Source organism: Labeo rohita, chromosome 14, assembly GCF_022985175.1.
Source record: "Labeo rohita strain BAU-BD-2019 chromosome 14, IGBB_LRoh.1.0, whole genome shotgun sequence".
Lineage (NCBI taxonomy): Eukaryota > Metazoa > Chordata > Actinopteri > Cypriniformes > Cyprinidae > Labeo > Labeo rohita.
Window position 1 is genome coordinate 8173189 of NC_066882.1, and position 18032 is coordinate 8191220.

Genomic DNA, 18032 nt, shown 5'->3' on the forward strand with positions numbered 1-18032 from the left:
GCTCCAACACACACAGTGTCTGGTGTGAAACTGTCTGAGTCATGGTTAGCTGCTCCTGTTAGAGGAAAAGGAAACTGTGGAGAGAAACAGCATGTCTGCAAAAATCAAAAGCTGCCAAGATGGCAGAAATGCTTATGGCTCATTCAAATAAACACAATGCTGAATTTGCATTTAAATAACATTGTAAAATATAGCTCATTGAACAAACCACAGGGAGAGGCAACTGTGTGAGACATGACTTCTGTGTGCATCACATGACCAGCATGAACAACTATGTACTCATGCTCATGTAGCAAAAGTACTCATGCTGTATGACGTATATCCTGGATAAGAAAAGGGCAGGAGAGGGTAGGAAGGGCACTTACTTTTATCGGGAGAATTAAGGAGGGTGGCTGAGGATGAGGAGAGACGCTTGCTGATGACTGAGTCAGTCTGTTTCAGGTTCGTAGTAGAGGAAGAGCGCTTGTCTACAGGGGAGGGTAAATACGCACACAAAGACAGACAGGGAGTGGAATTAGAGGGTTTGCACGTGCTAAGCTATTGTTAATTACACTAATACAAGCTGGTTTACCTACATTTTAAGGGCAGGGTAACAGCTACACATAACAAAAAAAAAAACTTTAAGTATACTAAATAGCTAAACCTGAAAGTGTAATTGCCTTATATGTCTGTTAAATTCACATAATATTTTAAAATAAATAAATTAATAAATATATAAAAATATATAAAAATATAATATATATATATATATTTTATATATTATAAATTTTTATAAAGTTTTGTAGTAAGTAATTAGTGTTGTGCAATGATTAATTGCGAATGATCGCATCCAAAATAACAGTTTTTGTTTACATATGCGTGTACTGTGTATATTTATTATGTATATATAAACACACACACGCATAGATATATTTAAGAAAAATAAGTGTATATATTAAATATAAATATACAATATTAATTATATCAATAAAAATATATACATGTAAACTTTTTTAAAATATATACTGTATGTGTGTGTATTTATATATGCATAATAAATACACACAGTACACACACATATTATGTAAACAAAAACTTTCATTTTGGATGTGATTAATCATGGTTAATCATTGCATAGCACTTTACAAAATATTAATTAAAGGATGAAAAAAAAAAAAAAATTCAAAACTGTGCAAAAGTTCCGACTACATCAAACTATAAAAAGTCAAGCATAACACTGTTAGTAAACATTCAAAGGGTCATTAAATCTAAATAACTGAAAAAAAAAAAAAAGGTTAAAACTCAAAGCATCATGCATCCCCAGAAAACCAGGTGAGTGCTTTGAAGAACTTGCTCTTTGTTAAAATCCCTGGCAAGTGAAGAAAATACATCATTATAAACAATTTAGTGAGCGAATGAGAAACAGCCAGTACAGCCCCAGTCAGATTAGTGCACGTATGAGCGAAGAGGAGGAGTGGGCAGTTTGTGTCAAGTCACGCCATGGGCAGGCAAACTGTATAAACCACCTTGTGACGTCTGATTCCTGGGTGGCTTGGTAGCTGGAGAAGCAGGGGAGATTACTATAGCAATCGGGGAGGAGGTGGAGCCACTGTCACTTTGTCCTGTGGGAGGGGCAGGGACAGACAGGTCGCTATTGGAAACTCTCTCTCTCCATGGAGAAGGTGAGAGAGGTGAAACAACGCAGCTGACAACATTAGATTTCCATCCCTCAGTGGTGTTGCACACAACCACCAACAAACAAACATGACTTGTTAAAGGTGAAGTATGTCATTTTTGAGATGTTTGGAGTTCAAAACAGTCCCAGTTCAAAACACTGTGACTCTATTAAATTCAATTAACAACCAAAGGTTTAATTAGGGTAGGACTACCTGTTTTGCTCATATCAATCATATCTGAGTCTAGTGGTGCACAAATTATACACTCCACCTTTAACAACAAATCATTGCAGTCAGGATTGTCAGAAGATGACGATTATTCATAGATTTATAGGTCATAACACACTTGGGTGGACTGTGGGACAATCAGTGAAACAAGGCTGTTCATATTTCATAAGGAAAAGCTGTTGAATAAGGTGATCTTTTGGCACTTAGGAAAAGCACTCATACCATTTTTGTTTTCAGAGTCTGAAAGTCCACCCCAGGACCATCTCTTCTGTCTCTGCTCTACTCGCTGGCTGCGCTCCAGGGTACGTCTCATCACAGCCTCATAGTGCTCCTGTACACACACACAGAAACACACATTTTGTTAGACAAATAGAGCCATGATACATCCTGTGAGCTGTGCACCAGTGACCGTGGAAAAGGTGTGGGTGTCAATACTAAAACAAAGTCCATGATTCCAGGCTATTTTGCATGTCAGGTACTGCACAGAACACACGAGTCCTGCTACATGACTGTAAGACTAACAAAGTCACCTGTTTAATTTGATCCAATTTCTTACAAAAGGGTGACGATGTTGGGATAAAAGGGTATTAATGAAAAAGCCTAATAAGAAAGGGCATTTAAATGAATAACACAGCCTGTCTCTAATAGTCAAAAAAGGCAAGCAAGGCCAGCTGACTGTAGAGATGTAACAGAATTCCTGTATAATTAGGCTATAGTTCAATTAGGACATTTAAGTAATTTTTATAGACATGCTTAGAAAAAAACATTACTGGTGTGTATCTTGAAATAAAACAAAGGCACTGATATATTTTTAAAGCAGTCTGTGCCAGTTTCTTTCAGCTGAAACAGCTTAGACTTCAATTTTAGTCTAGGACTAGGCTTAAGCCTTGTCTGTGAAAACGGGGGTATGTGTGTAAAGCATTTTACAGTCTTAAAAAAAGCCTCTAAACGGAATTTCAACATTAAAAAGAAAAAGGCTGCAAAGGCTGCATTTTTTTAAAAATACAGTAATATATTGTGAAATATTACTACAATTTAAAAAAAATTATATTTTAAAACGTAATTTATTTCTATGGTATAAAACTGATTTTCCAGCAGCCATTACTTCAGTCTTTAGTGTCAAATGATCCTTCAGAAATCATTCTAGTACGCAGATTTGCTGCTCAAGAAACATTCTTATTATTTTATTATTTATTATTATGTTGAAAAGAGTTGCACTACTTTATATTTCTGTAGAAACAATTACATACTTTTTCAGGATTCTTTGATTAATAGAAAGTTAAATAGAACATTTATTATAATAGAAATCTTATTTAACAATGTATAATAGTCACTTTTGACCAATTTAATAAATTCTTGCTGAATAAAGTTAATTCTTAAAAAAAGTACACTACCAGGTTAAAAGTTTTTGAATAGTAAGATTTTTAATGTTTTTAAAGTCTCTTCTGCTCACCAAGCCTGCATTTATTTGATCCAAAGTACTGCAAAAACAGTACAATTTCGAAAATATTTTTACTATTTAAAAAAAAACGGTTTTCTCTTTGAATAATTTTTGAATGTAATTTATTCCTGTGATTTCAAAGCTGATTTTTTTAGCATCACTACTCCACTACACACACTTTTGATCAAGTTAAAGCATCCTTGCTAAATAAAAGTATTAAATTCTATAATTTCTTCCCCCCAAATTCAAAGAATTCTGAAAAAAAAATTTACTCAACTGTTCTAAATATTGATAATAATAATAAAAACAATGTTTCTTGAACAGCAAATCAGCATATTAGAAGGATTTCTGAAGGCTCATGTGACACTGGAGTAATGATAAAAAATTAAAAATTTAGGTTTGATCACAGGAATAAATTACATTTTAAAACTAGAACGCACTTAATTTAAATAGTTAAAATATTTCACAATATTACTGCTTTTGCTATATTTTGGATCAAATAAATGCAGGCTTGGTGAGCAGAAGAGACTTCTTTAAAAAAAAAAAACAAAATAAAACAAAACAAAAAAAAAAACATTAAAAATCTTACTGTTGACTAGTAGTGTATATCTTACTCTCCGCCTTTTGAACAGTAGTTTGTTTCTCTCTGTGTTGGGTGGTAAGATCTAAGCTCCTATTAAAAAAAATAAATAAATAAAAGTATTTACCTTTTCTTCCTCTAATTTCTGTTTCCTTTTCTCCTCCACTGCAGCTCTCCTCTGTTCCTCCTTCCTGCGCTGCTCTTCCACCTTCTTCTGTCTCTCTTCCATTTGTTTCTCCACCTGCAGCCGGGCTTTGCGCTCTCGCTCCAGGAGCTGAGACTCACGGGCCGCTGAACGAGCCAAACAGGGTGCGTTAGCAGGTGTGTTTGTATGATTTGTTGCAATGTAAAAGAAGGAATTATGTCTAACTCTGTGCAGGGGTTGGCAAACTTTTTGACACCAAGGGTCTCATTTTGTATAACTCAAAATGAATGCAGTATATATTATGATTTTGAATGAATGCTGAACTCTTGTTTCCCAGTATCCACCTCATGAATAAATTATGCAAATGACCACCTCACTGTCTTGTAAACACAGCGTTATTCTTCTCATTGTGTTATGTGTTACTCTCCTGCTCTTATCACTCGTATGCCAATGATCCACAAGTCAACTGTCACATGCACATCTAAAGTTGCCAACACCTGCTGTGTGAATTTTTTTGCTTTGTCACCATGTTGCTTTTCCTGCTCTTCTCTCCTCTCTTTGGCCACTCTGAGTTTGTCGTCTATCCTCAGGGCTGCCCCATCAATGACTAAGAACACATAACAGAACACAACATCACATAACTAGCATATCAGGCGAAATCTGAACACTTCCTGGGCCGTGAATAGGCTCTCGGGCAGATTGCACTAGTATCCGTTGTGCAGATAATCCTTTTGCATGGTCTTACATGAGGCTCAGGTTACAGATTCAGCTATGAGCTCACCACACCTGATACAGTATTGACACTGAGTCATGGGCGTGCGTGAGGACACGATACAGGAAGTGTTGCGTGGCCTTAATGAGTGTAGAGGCTGTCGTGTGACAGCATGTTACTCAATTAACCAAAGCAAGAATGCAGAAACAACAAAACAAAACAAAAAAATGAAAAGGAAAAAGAACTGCAAACCTGCAATAAAAACACCTGCATTTTTTTAAACTGAAAAACTGTTACCTTTTGAATTTGACAAAGAGCCTCATTAATAAATGAAAATGCATTTACTTATAATAGTTAATTTTGTTTCAGTGTAAAAACCTGTACTACTCGCACAACTGGGCCTTCATAAAAAATAAAAAAATCCTTGTGGATCCCTGCAGTGACAGTCTGAGATCATCATTTGTTACCTGGCTTTGTCTGGCTCTTCAGTGTGCTGGCTGGAGCTGCTGGCGTTGGGCTGTTTCCTGCCTGGCTGCGCCGTTCCTCTGCCTGCGCCTGCGCAGCTGCAGCTGGAAATACAATGAGAAAATGCACATAAAAATGTTATTGCTACTTCTTAAAAAGCAAAAGAGGAAAGAAGCAACAAGCAAAAGCATTTAATTTAATTTTAAAGAGACTTGCTATAGGAATGTCCTGTGAAATAGACTTTAAATTCTAGCATAAGAAACTATTCCACTTCTGACTGCTCATCTGGATAGTGTGTTACTAGGGCCCTATGAAATCCGTTTTAAATTTTTTCCAAATTCCGTTTTTTTCCATTTTAATATTTCTGGATTACGTTTTTTCCCATTTTAATTTTTCTCAACCCCTTTTTAATGGTTAAATTAAATTCTTATTAATCAAAGAGCATGTCTAATTAATTAAAATCATGAAACTTACATAATTTCACATCAGTTTAATAAAGGTTTAACAAAAATGACACGTTTAGGGCCCTATGAAATGTTTTCTTTTTTTTTTTTTCACTTTTTTTTATTATCAAATTCTGTGTTTTAGCAGGTATAATTATTTGAATGCATACTTAATTTATTCAAATTTATTCTTAAAATAGCCTTATGAAAGGTTTTTTTACCTCCAGAAATTCTGTGTTGTGTATTTACAATGTTCTGGTTATCAAATGAAGGCATAAAACATTAATTTAATTTATCTTTTAATTACCGAAAATGAAGCAAACTTTTTTTTGGCAAACAAAGGGGAATTTACTACATTTACTATTAAAATTCAAACATGGAAGAAATGTTGTGTGATCATACCCTAAAAATAATTAATTTTAGTAGTAGTAATAGTAGTAATATATATCTGGCACAATGTCTTCAAGTTGAACGTTTATTTTGACGGGTTGCCATATCCACCTTTACATTTCTGTATATGATGTAACGCTAGTTTTCCTTAAAAGGAACGGTCAAATGCTCATAAAGTGACTCTCAGCAGATACTGTTTATGTATTTATGTCCTCATTTAGTGAGACGACAGATGCTGAAATCACCGAGAGCGTAAAACAGAGACATGCAGAACATTTAGGATTCACATTTAAATGGTATTTTTGCGGCATAATATTTACAGATACTAGTACATATTGCGGTTTGATTTAAGTGTAATGATCTACTTTTGATTAATTCATTCAAACTTTGAAAAATTCTGTGACATTCCACATTATTCAGTAAATTCCGTTTTTATGAGTGGATTCCACGATTCCGTCCGCATTTTTCGCATTGTGGAAATCACAGGACCCTATGTTACTGTGCGAGTCGTGTACATACTGTTGGAGCTAAAATAACAGAAAACAATAAATACGTTCTACTTTCATCTCTGCTTAAAACAATACACCTTTAAAATGCTTTTCGGCAGTCTTGTGGCAGGCAGGACAGGAGGAAGGAAGGATATGGGGAAAACGTGACCAACAAGTCCGTGTGCCTTTGTAACAGTTCTCTCCCTCGAAAACAGAGTGTCAGAAAGAGTGGAAAAAAAGAGGGTGTTTGTTGTGCTGGCGATGAAGGAGCATGTGATGTCTGTATGGTGAAAATCAAGATGCTGCGGCTGATAGAGCGTCAGCTGAAGAGAGGGCACCACTTGGCGTAATTTACTGGCGGAGAAAAAGCCATCTCTCTAGATCTAACTTCTGCTCAAGCCCACTGATTTATACTCATTTGGAATGTATTTTGATTTGTTGGTGATCATGTGGTACACTGTGAGACTGAAAGACTTTGAAAAAGACATCAGGCCTTCTGGAGGGAAGTTTGTGCCCAGAGGCTGGCATGTGCTGCAGTGTGAGTATCTATAACAGCCACAGCAGAAAAGCATGATGGAAACCAGCTTTACCGGAAGTCTGACAACAATAAAACAGAAGGGGTTATCAGGTGCTGGAAAATTACTTCACTAACATAAAGAGTTCAACGGCTGACCATGCTTTTTTGTGGGGGAAAAACATTTATAGTCCACACTAGTCCCATATAGTCCCAAAATGTTTCTGATCACATTCTGTTTTCTTTGAATCTTAGCATGAGACAAACTTATTTTTTAAAGGAAGGTCTAAATAACCTGGCTTCAGTCATATTAGTAAACTGAAAGATATTTATTTGTAACTATATTAGAGTTGTCACTAACAAATATTTTGGTAATCGAGTAATCTTTACCATTAAAATGGAATCCAGAAAAGTACTGGAAAACACAGAATTTGGTAAAAATGAATAAATAAAACAAACAATTAAACAGGCTTTTTGAATAATGATATTTAAATTAACCATTAAAACAGAGTATAGAAAAATTAAAATGGAAAAAAACCCTGAATTTGGAAATAAAACGGATTTCATAGGACCCTATAATTCTAATTTTTTGTGGTAATAAAAATAGATGTAAATGAACAGTAACCTTTAAAATTACTTAAAAATTCATATATAATAGCAATGAAGCAATAATAATTAGTTTAAAGTATCAAAAGCAAGAAATCATATGGTTTTATTGAACAAAGCTGTTAAAATATACATACAAGTATTATAAACAATAGAGCTAATGTACATTGACGATTGTTTTTACACTTTACTACGCAATCTAATACGTGTTTAATATTGACTAACATCATTCAATTCAAATGTCCACTTAATCTTTAATATGTAGCCATTTCTTTACGACAGAAATGCTATAGCCACTGAGGGTTTGAGCTTTTATTTCGAAATCGCTATGAACAGTTAGCATATTGAGATATTAATGTATTCGCCTGAGTGTGTGTAGGTTTATAAATGATTTACCTTACAAATCTGATAAAATGGCACATACCGCGTTCCCAGATGAAAGTTATAGTAAACCCAAACTCACAATAATATGCAGAGGCGGACTTTAAAATGCTCCACACAAGTAAATGATAACAGTTTGTGTGGAGCTGTATTTACTCTGAACGGTCTAGTGAAATTACAATAGAATTATGCTTTATTATGATTTTTAAACGGGTTTACTATATCATGCATATCATCTTGGAAAACCGTCCAATAAGGCGTTTCATGGATTCTCACTCGTGGAATGCGCCACTTCTGGTATTTTACCAGGTACTTGAAACAGGAAACTCCTTTTAATTTCATCATAATCATTTTACATTCAACTTGAGTAAACTATAATTTTTTTTGTGGTGCTGTAGCATGAAAATCTGTCCAAGAAAATCATAAAATCATATGAATGCTATGTATGTGCAGGGAATAGCCATCCTCTTATATTAACACCTAAGATTATGTGTTTTCAACAGAGTTCCCAAAAAAAGAGGATGTATTATGAATATACCACACCTTCATATGCATATAAAAGAGCACAAAACCTGTTGCAGGTCAAGCTCTGCCTAATGAGCACTGCAGACTGCAGAATTATAAATTTGTTTAGGAGAGCGACTTAGGAGGATGTTATGTCTGAGCTGTCAGACTGCAGGCTTCTAAATAAAGACTACCAATTCACCTCTTGACAACAGAGGTTAAAAAAAAAGAACAGCATGAAAAGAGTGAGATTACAAAAACATGTTTCAACAATTTCAGAAAAATGTAAGAGCCTGCCTGAGGCTGTTCGAGTCCTCCTCTGCATGGAAATCGCATAGCAACTGTTGCTGAGTGACACTTACGACAGTGCAATCATCAAAAGCAGGACATAACCTGAATCTCCGCACCATATTGCTACAACACAACAGTCAATCAGCAACATTAACACAGGCAATAAGGAAAAATGACTCAACCGGTATTGAATTATGTCCGATAACTGATATGTTAAATCAATGTATGTTTTAGTAATTATAACTGTGTTTATTAATACAAATAATGGTACAAATATTAATGAAATAACTCTCTGGAAGACAGAGTAGTTTACTAATTCTTTAATGTTTAGTAACACATTAACGATATTATCATAATTATTGGTCTTTTATTATATGACATAATTGACTAGTTGCTCAGACAGCCCACCATGCAGTAAATTTAAAACGAAAAAAAAAACAAAACATTAAAATAGCTTAAGCTTTTTTTTACTTCAGCTACTGACAGATGCAAAATAGCAGCAAATAGAGGAGGCTGGGTAATTTCTGCTGAAGTGAAAGTACCATATTCACCTGCACAAAATGCTTACATTTAAAGAAAGTTACTGTGAATCGAATTCAGCATTTGTTCTTTCTTAAATGTCTTATCTAAAGCTCTGGATGGCCTACGAGGAGGAGAGATGTATCTGAAGAGCACTCAGGCCATAGTCCGTCAGACTCATTGAATATGCAAACGCCATCTGAGTCATACTCTGAACCTCACACTGTGGGCTCTGCGACACGCGGCATGCAAATGAACACCGGGCCTACAATGGTCAAACACAATGGAGACATTGTCTAGACCTCACTCATACATTCATGATGTAAAGACAATGAAGCCAAGCCCAAGCTGACCTCAGACTGTTCCTCAGAGCAACTCCAATTAGTCTGCATGTTCTTTACAGGCCACTGATCAATAATGTTTCAATGATATAAACAAATATTAACATCTGTGAAATTGCAAGCAGCTACTAAGACTTTATGGGGGCAATGAGCACATAGCAAACAGTTCATCATCATAGACCACTAACTGCATAAGATCTGACCATGTGTTTAATTTGAACACATTTGGAGAAATATAGCTTTATAACAATTGCTCACCAATGCATCCTCTGCAGTGAATGGGAGCTGTCAGAATGAGTGTTCAAACAGTTGATAAAAACACCACAGTAATCCACAAGTAATCCCCATGACTCACATTCATATTTTGGCTTGGAAGCAACAGTTTAAAGTTAAACCCCTTAATGATGGCTTTGTTTCTTACAAACACACAGATTTTCACATCACAAGATTACAGGATCATTGTGATTTTTTTGTCAGCTGTTTGGACTCTCATTCTGATGGCACCCATTCACTGCAATTGGTGAATAAGTAATGTAATACAAAATTTCTTAAAATCTGTTCCGATATAGAACCAAACTCATCCACATTTTGGATATCCTGAAATTTTCAGCAAATTTTCATTTGTGGATGAGCTATTTTTTTAATCTGTATCAGAAGGAAACAATGCATTGTGTTACAATGCTTTGACGTGATTAAGATACTCCCGATTATTGGGTGTCAAAGCAGTTATCATATCATCAGCTATCAGATCCTGCACTATTGCCTTATGTAATGGCCACAGACACAATCAAAAGACAATCTGCATTGTTCCCAGTACTTACACAACCGTGATTGCTGACCGTTGAGCTTTAAATTATATTTTAAGCAAAAACACAAACTAAAAACAGACGAGGGTTACATCATCCCTTCTGACAACAGCTGCCCCGTTCAAACTGTCAGATGACAAGATGGGCTGATCAACAAACCCTCATTCACTCAGTCTGACAGAACACAAAGAACGGTTATACAAATAGCAACACTACGCTCTCTATGTCCTGCCATGCACATCCAAGGAGAGCCAGCAGTCAGGGAGAGTCAGTGCTCAGTGGGTCAGTGGGGTCCTGTTACTGCTCACTGTTCGCCTCACTTTTTTTCTCTTTCTCTTTTTGCTGCAGTAGCAGCCCGTTATTGGGACAACAGGAAGTCTCCAGGGCAGATGCCTGGGGAGGAACGTGCCTGCACTGTCCAATTATTCAGGCCTCAACAGAAGGCGCAGCTGTGGTTTTACATACATTCACATACTAACACATAATACACGGTACATATTTTCAAAATCAGCTAGTTGGCGAGTTGCCTAAAGAAGTCATACAGTTGAAGTCAAAAGTTTACATACACCTTGCAAAAACTGCAAAATGCTAATTATCTTACCAAAATAAGAGGGATCATACAAAACGCATGTTCTTTTTTACATTAAGTACTGACCTGAATAAGATATGTCACATAAAAGACGTTAACATATAGTCCACAAGAGAAAATTATTGTTGAGTTTATAAAAATGACCCTGTCTATCTTATTCAGTACTAAATAAAAAATAACATGGATTTTTGTATAATACCTCTTATTTTTGTAAAATAATTAACATTTTGCAGAATCTGCAAGGTGTATGTAAAACTTCAGCTGTATATAATAGGTTGGTTTTGAGTTCAACTGACCTCGATCAGACATTAATACATACAAAATCCAAGTGTCTTTCTTTTTTAAAGCTCACAAACCAGCACAAGTGACTTAAATATCTAAAGATATCCACGTGAACACGTGTGGCTATACCTACGTTAATTAGCAAAAGCACAGTTGCTAAAAATATCAAAACTTAAAAAAAGAACTCTAGTTGAACTAATCTCCCTCATATTGACTAATTGGTTGACCCAGCCCTATCCACAATGCAGATCTTGTACAGGATTAGTGGGGACACCTGGGCTATGTAAGCTTGGGCTATTTCAAGAGGCAGATCGATGATGATGACATTTAACATTTAGACAGTATCATGCTTGCTTCCTGGAGGCTACTGATAGTGTTATCATCAGTGCTGGACCTTTAAGCAATTCTGCACCCACAAGTGCACTATCACGTTCACAACCTAGGTAGCTCACCTGGTACATCACTGGACTTGGGAAGTAGAGGGCTTTGGTATGAGTCATGAGTTATGATAAAAGACAATTGTCAATGACAAATGCTTGTCATTGACAATGTCAATGACAAATTGTCAATGACAAATGCTTGCATGGAAGAGAAGAAATTGTTGAACAAAGTCATTATTTTTGTTTTCTACGCATGCAAAAAGTATTCTCATAGCTTCATAAAATTACGATTGAATTACTGATGTCACATGGACTATTTTAACAATATCCTTACTACCTTTCTGGGCCTTGAATGTGTCAGTTGCGTTGTTGTCTATGCAGAAACAGAAAGCTCTCAGATTTCATTAAAAATATCTTAATTTGTGTTCTGAAGATGAACAAAGGTCTTACGGGTTTGATACGACATGAGGGTGACTAATTAATGACAGAGCTTTCATTTTTGAGTGAACTATCCCTTTAAGGGTGCATTCATTTTTTTAGCACCAGTTATTGGACATTTCATTTCTGAACTGCTAAAATGCAAACAATAACCAACCATATAAAACAATACCATATTAACATGTCACTAGACATTTGACTTTTAAAGTACTATGTAATGTGCAAGCAGCATCATAAATATCATTTTGCAGAAATACAACACAGACTTGTCCAGTGATCCTGGGTTTCACATTTGACTGCTGCTGCACTTAAACAAATATCTGTACTAGAAAAGCAAAAAAGCTTGACAGGTCCATGTACATCACCTGCAGGACCGACATACAAATACAAGCCATTTTGCTTCACAAATTTGTTCCATATACTGGTGTCTCTAAAAGCTACAGCCTTTAAAATAACCACTCAGAGAAAAGAAGCCCTGACTATTAACAGCCCTAAGAATGATGAGCACGCCTGATAAACAAAGGTGCTACCCATTTAATATTGACTTATAACCAGCCTGGTGGATTACGATAACAAAACAGCTCAGCTCAACATCACATGACTCTAACTGGCCATGTTATTTTTCATGCTCTTCAATAATAGCTTCCTTACCAAAAAAACTGAATAGACCTCAAAAGAAATGGTATGTGACCATTCATTCTTGCAGACATAACCAAATATGTGCAGTTTTCTGACCACTCAACTCCACCTATATTATGTTTGCAGTCAGGCCAGGGTTAACACCGACAGGATGCAGCTCTTGACGTGAACCCACTTTGAGGTTTCTAACCACACTCTGACCCGTTTCTAGTAATCAAATGAATTGAATTCAGTTTCTACAACAACGAACCTTCTGGAAAACAAGGTTAAATGACATACAAAAAGCAGAAGTCTTTCAAGGCTGTTATACTTCTTACACAAGAACTTTTACCATGCCGTGACTTTAACCACAGGCTACGGTGAAAGCCAAAGCAACTTGTTTATTAATGACATAGGCTAAACACAGTCCATCAAAGTGCAAATCATTCCTCATTAGCAAGGCAGAAGAGGATGCAAAGCAAGCAAACCATGCATGTTTTCCTTAGAGGGAGGAACTAGTAAACAGAGTTTGGTGGTTTGCTGCACAAAGTAAATGCAGTGCTGCTGATAGTGAGAAAATAACAGTTTATATTCTTCTAAACGTCCAAGTTATGGGTCCATCTCCAAGTGTAGTGTAGACATCCGGTTTAGCAATTACTGACCAACACAGAAGCTCACACACTTAACATGATAAGATATGAAGATACATTTGAGATGCCTGTATGTAGTTGATTATTGCAGCTGAACTGTGCACGTTGATAGTTATACTTATACAGCTCAAATCAATACAAAATACTCATCTCCTTCAAACATGGAGTTGTGTAATTTATACGTGAGCTATTTCGACATCAATTTCAGTGTCTCTTTTTGCCATTTATATAGGAAGTGCATATAGAAACTAACTTACGAGACTGCAGAGGGTGTATACACATTTAAAAGCATTATATTAAGTGAATATTTAGTATAGTAGATTAACAACAACTTTAAAACAATAATCGGACGGATATAGGCTCTGTAGAGATAAGAGCGCCATACAAAGATGAGATGATGTGTCGCTGTCAAACCAGACATCACTTATCAAACCTCTCCACAGACCCAGCAAACACAACACTAGAAACCTCTAAGCGTTCGTAAACTCATCCTATCTACACATTAAACTGTACAAGAGCATAAAAGTGAACAAACGCAAACTTGTTGCCCGGTGCTGCAGTAAGTTTAGCAGTTAGCTGGCCGTTATCCGTCCATCTAAGCCCGCTAACTCTCCCCCTCAAACCGCCTCAATGAAGTAACGGATTTAAGCCTTCAGCCGTCCGAACAACCTCCAAACAAAGCCACGGTACTAAAGATATGTCATATGACTGGTTTAAGCAAGGATAACTTGTCAAAAGAGGTTGTAAACCGGTGAATTCTTACCCATTTGAGCCCGCAACCCTTTCAGAGACGTTGCACCCTCCGCCATTTTTGCCGAAGTTTTTTTTCCTGCTGTTTGGCGCTGACACATTAGAGGCGCGCGGGGACGCCGACTGCTGCTCGACCCTCCGCGGTGTACAGACGGCGACAGCGACATCTGGCGTATGACAGCACGCCCTACAGGACACAGGAAGAGTGGTCGTTACTCGGTAGTTTTTAAACCGGTGTCTGTAACCACAAGAGGGTGCTAGGGGTTCCGTGGAAAACTTGGGAAAAAGTTACAAAAAAAAAAAAAAATATATATATATATATATATATATATACATACACTACTCACAATAAGTTAGGGATATTGTGAGAGACTCAGTGGATGTCATACATACTGTGTTTGTTTCACTTCAGACATTTTTGGGATAGGGAAGCAATTGTATTGGGGTGATAGACACCTCATTTTGTGTTTTCCATGTAATGGTCTCATTGTGTACAGGTGTGCCTTATATTGGGGCCAATACCAAAAGACAACCCTTTTCAATGTGGCATCAATTTCAACATTCTGTGGGTATAAAAAGCTGGTATTGTCAGTAAGCCATTCCAAGATCATCATTCAAACAGCCATGAACACACGACGTCACTTAACGGACGAGCAGTGCCACCTGGCCATGGCGCGCCTTCGGGTCGGTGGCAGGCAGTCAGATGTTGCTCGTGAACTTGTTGTGTCTTAAAGTGTCATCAGCAGACTTGCATCAAGACACAGAACTACTGGCAGAGTTCATGACAGACCCAGGAGTGGAGCCCCACGAGTGACAGACTGCAACGATGACCAGTACCTAAGGACCTATGCACTCAGACATCGTTATGCAACTGCCACACAGCTGCAGGCCCGTTTACGAGATGTGAGGGGTACTAGGGTTTCCAGACAAACCATTCGCAACCGACTCCACCGCTTTGGCTTGAATGCCAGACGACCGTTGCAGGTGACTCCACTGACACCAAGACACTGCCGTGAACGTTTGCAGTGGGCACAAGACCATGTGACCTGGACAATGCAGCAGTGGTCTACCGTCCTGTTCACTGATGAGTGTCGGGTCACCTTGCACAGAAATGATGGTCGTCAGCGTTGCTGGAGAGGGCGAGGTGAGTGATACGCTGAGGTCAACATGGTCCCCAGGGTTTGCTTTGGTGGAGGAGGTGCAACAGTCTGGGCAGGCATCACCAGTCAGCGCAAAACAGATTTGGTTATTGTACATGGCTCAGTCACTGCACGTTCTTACCTCAGAGACATCATAGAACCCATCATCATCCCCCAATTCCACCAGCACACCCCCAACTTTCTGTTCATGGATGATAATGCTCCACCACATCGTGGCAGAATTGTCACAGCTCGACTTCAGGAAGTTGGAGTGCCTCATATGGTATGGCCATCAATGTCCCCTGACCTGAACCGCATAGAGCACGTCTGGGACCAGTTGAAGCAGAGACTGGATGATCGTACCCCACCCCCATGTGACCTGGCAGAACGCATTGCCTCAGAACAACATCATGAGGCTAGTGAGGAGCATGAGACGTCGCTGTCAAGCTGTCATTGCGGCAAATGGTGGAAACACCCGCTACTGACATTGTCAGTTTTTGTTATTTGGGGCTATCCTTGTTATTGTCTAAATTTTGGGGGTAATAAATATTAAACTAATGAAAATGGTGTTTCTTCTCATACATTATTAGTAATATCAAAGGGAACTTTTACTTATTTAATTAAAATTCAGAGCAAATAGGAAAAGCACTCATGTAAATAACAATATCCCTAACTTATTGTGAGTAGTGTGTGTATATATATATATATATATATATATATATATATATATATATATAATTACATATATTTTACGGCCATCAATTTGATAACTGTTAGTTATCAAAAATAAATAAATAAATAAGGTAAAGATAATAGATAATATTTTTTGTGACTTTAGTAAAACAATATAAAAGCTATTTATATGATTTTGGAAAAATGTTGTCTTCTTTATAGGAGAATATTTTTTTCTCACACATTACAAAAGGTGTTTTAGACATGAAAATAAACAGGCCTAACTGTCATTATATTTTATGAATAATTATAATATTTGCGATCTAGCAATCTGTTGAACATTTTTACACTACCAGTCAAACAGTAAGATTTTTAATGTTTTCTGCTCACCAAGCCTGCATTTATTTGATAAAAAGACAGAAAAAACAGTAAAATGTTGAAATATTTTTACTATTTAAAATAACTGCGTATATTTTAAAATGTAATTTATTCCTGTGATTTCAAAGCTGAATTTTCATTTTACATGATCCTTCAGAAATCATTCTTATAGTCTGATTTGCTGCTCATAAAAAATTATGTTGTTGAAAACAGCTGAGTAGAATCAGGTTTCTTTGATAAATAGAAAGTTCAGAAGAACAGCATTTATCTGAAATAGAAATCGTTTGTAACATTATAAATGTATTCATCATCACTTTAGATCAATTTAAAGCATCCTTGCTAAATGAAAATATTACAGTCATACTGACTACAATGTTTTGAATAGTATAGTGTATAATGTTACAAAAGCTTTTCATTTCAGATAAATGCTGATCTTTGGATCTTTCTAATCATCAAAGAATCCTGAAAAACTGTTTTAAATATTGATAATAATAATAATATCAAGGTCTTGAACAGCAAATCAGCATATTAGAATGATTTCTGAAGGATCATGTGACACTGAAGACTGGAATAATGATGCTGAAAATTTAGCTTTGATCATAGGAATAAATTACATAAACCTAACACATTAAAATGTATTTATATAGAAAGTAGTTATTTTAAATAGTAAAAATATTTCAAACTTTTATTGTTTTTGCTGTACTTTGGATCAAATAAATGCAGCCTTGGAAAGCAGAACAGACTTCTTTAAAAAACATTAAAAACTTCTGACTGGTAGTGTATATCATGAGAGCACACAATATTTTTAAACATAAAATTCGAAAATATTACTGGATATTATTTTCATGAAGTTATGCTTTAATGCCACAACACTAAGCAAGGGGGTCTGGTGCACAGGCGTGGGATATTTTCCTTTTACCACTACACCGGAGCTTTGACAGTATGTTGAATGGGAAACTGACAGGATCAGCAAAGCTGTGGTCAACCCCTCCCTTTAAGAAAACACCATACTCCCTTTGGCAGTACTAGTTTTCAGGCATCTCAGACTACTTCCTTTCATTTTAGCCATAGCTTCCAGGCCCCTCATTCATTTTTTATAGTAGGCTGAGCCTTGTATCAGTTACACGTATTAAATAATGCACCAGCACTTGTGTTATTTAACACTGTAAGCAGCCAGTAATGCATGTGCCTGTGAGGGAATGTCAGGGCTTCAGATGTATCGAGTATATGAAGCTCTAGCCCACACAAAGCTACAATCTATAAGAATAGCTGCTATGACTAATTCAACTAATACAACTGATACAGCTGAAGATACGCTGTTACAACTGTCTTAGTATGTAGTATTTATTTTTATTTATATTTATTTTCAATAATTGCACTTCAACCACTACTGAAAAATTCGCAGCACTGAATTTTTACTCTTTTAAATAAAAATTGATGATATCTAAATATAAAGTCTAAACTGATATCTGTCACAAGCATGAAATGATAATGTAAAGTGTCATATGTTAAAGAAAGAGGTGTAAAGAAGTATGTGTGAAACCTCATACACAGGAACACTGTTGTGTAATTTTTCACAGCCTTGTGGTAAATTCTTTCAAGCTTCTTGTAGAAATACCCTGAATGG

At 36.4% G+C, this 18032-nt stretch overlaps 1 protein-coding gene across 1 annotated transcript in view; it reads right to left on the bottom strand.

The window, feature by feature from the left end:
- Positions 1-14377, bottom strand: part of map7d3 (MAP7 domain containing 3) — a 35084-nt gene extending 20707 nt beyond the window's left edge. The window contains 7 exon segments of the mRNA XM_051128027.1: positions 366-467; positions 1506-1601; positions 2106-2214; positions 4032-4195; positions 4576-4656; positions 5229-5330; positions 14230-14377. Coding sequence (XP_050983984.1) covers positions 366-467; positions 1506-1601; positions 2106-2214; positions 4032-4195; positions 4576-4656; positions 5229-5330; positions 14230-14317 — 742 coding nt within the window. The 5' untranslated portion in view covers positions 14318-14377.
- Positions 14378-18032: the final 3655 nt, after the last annotated feature.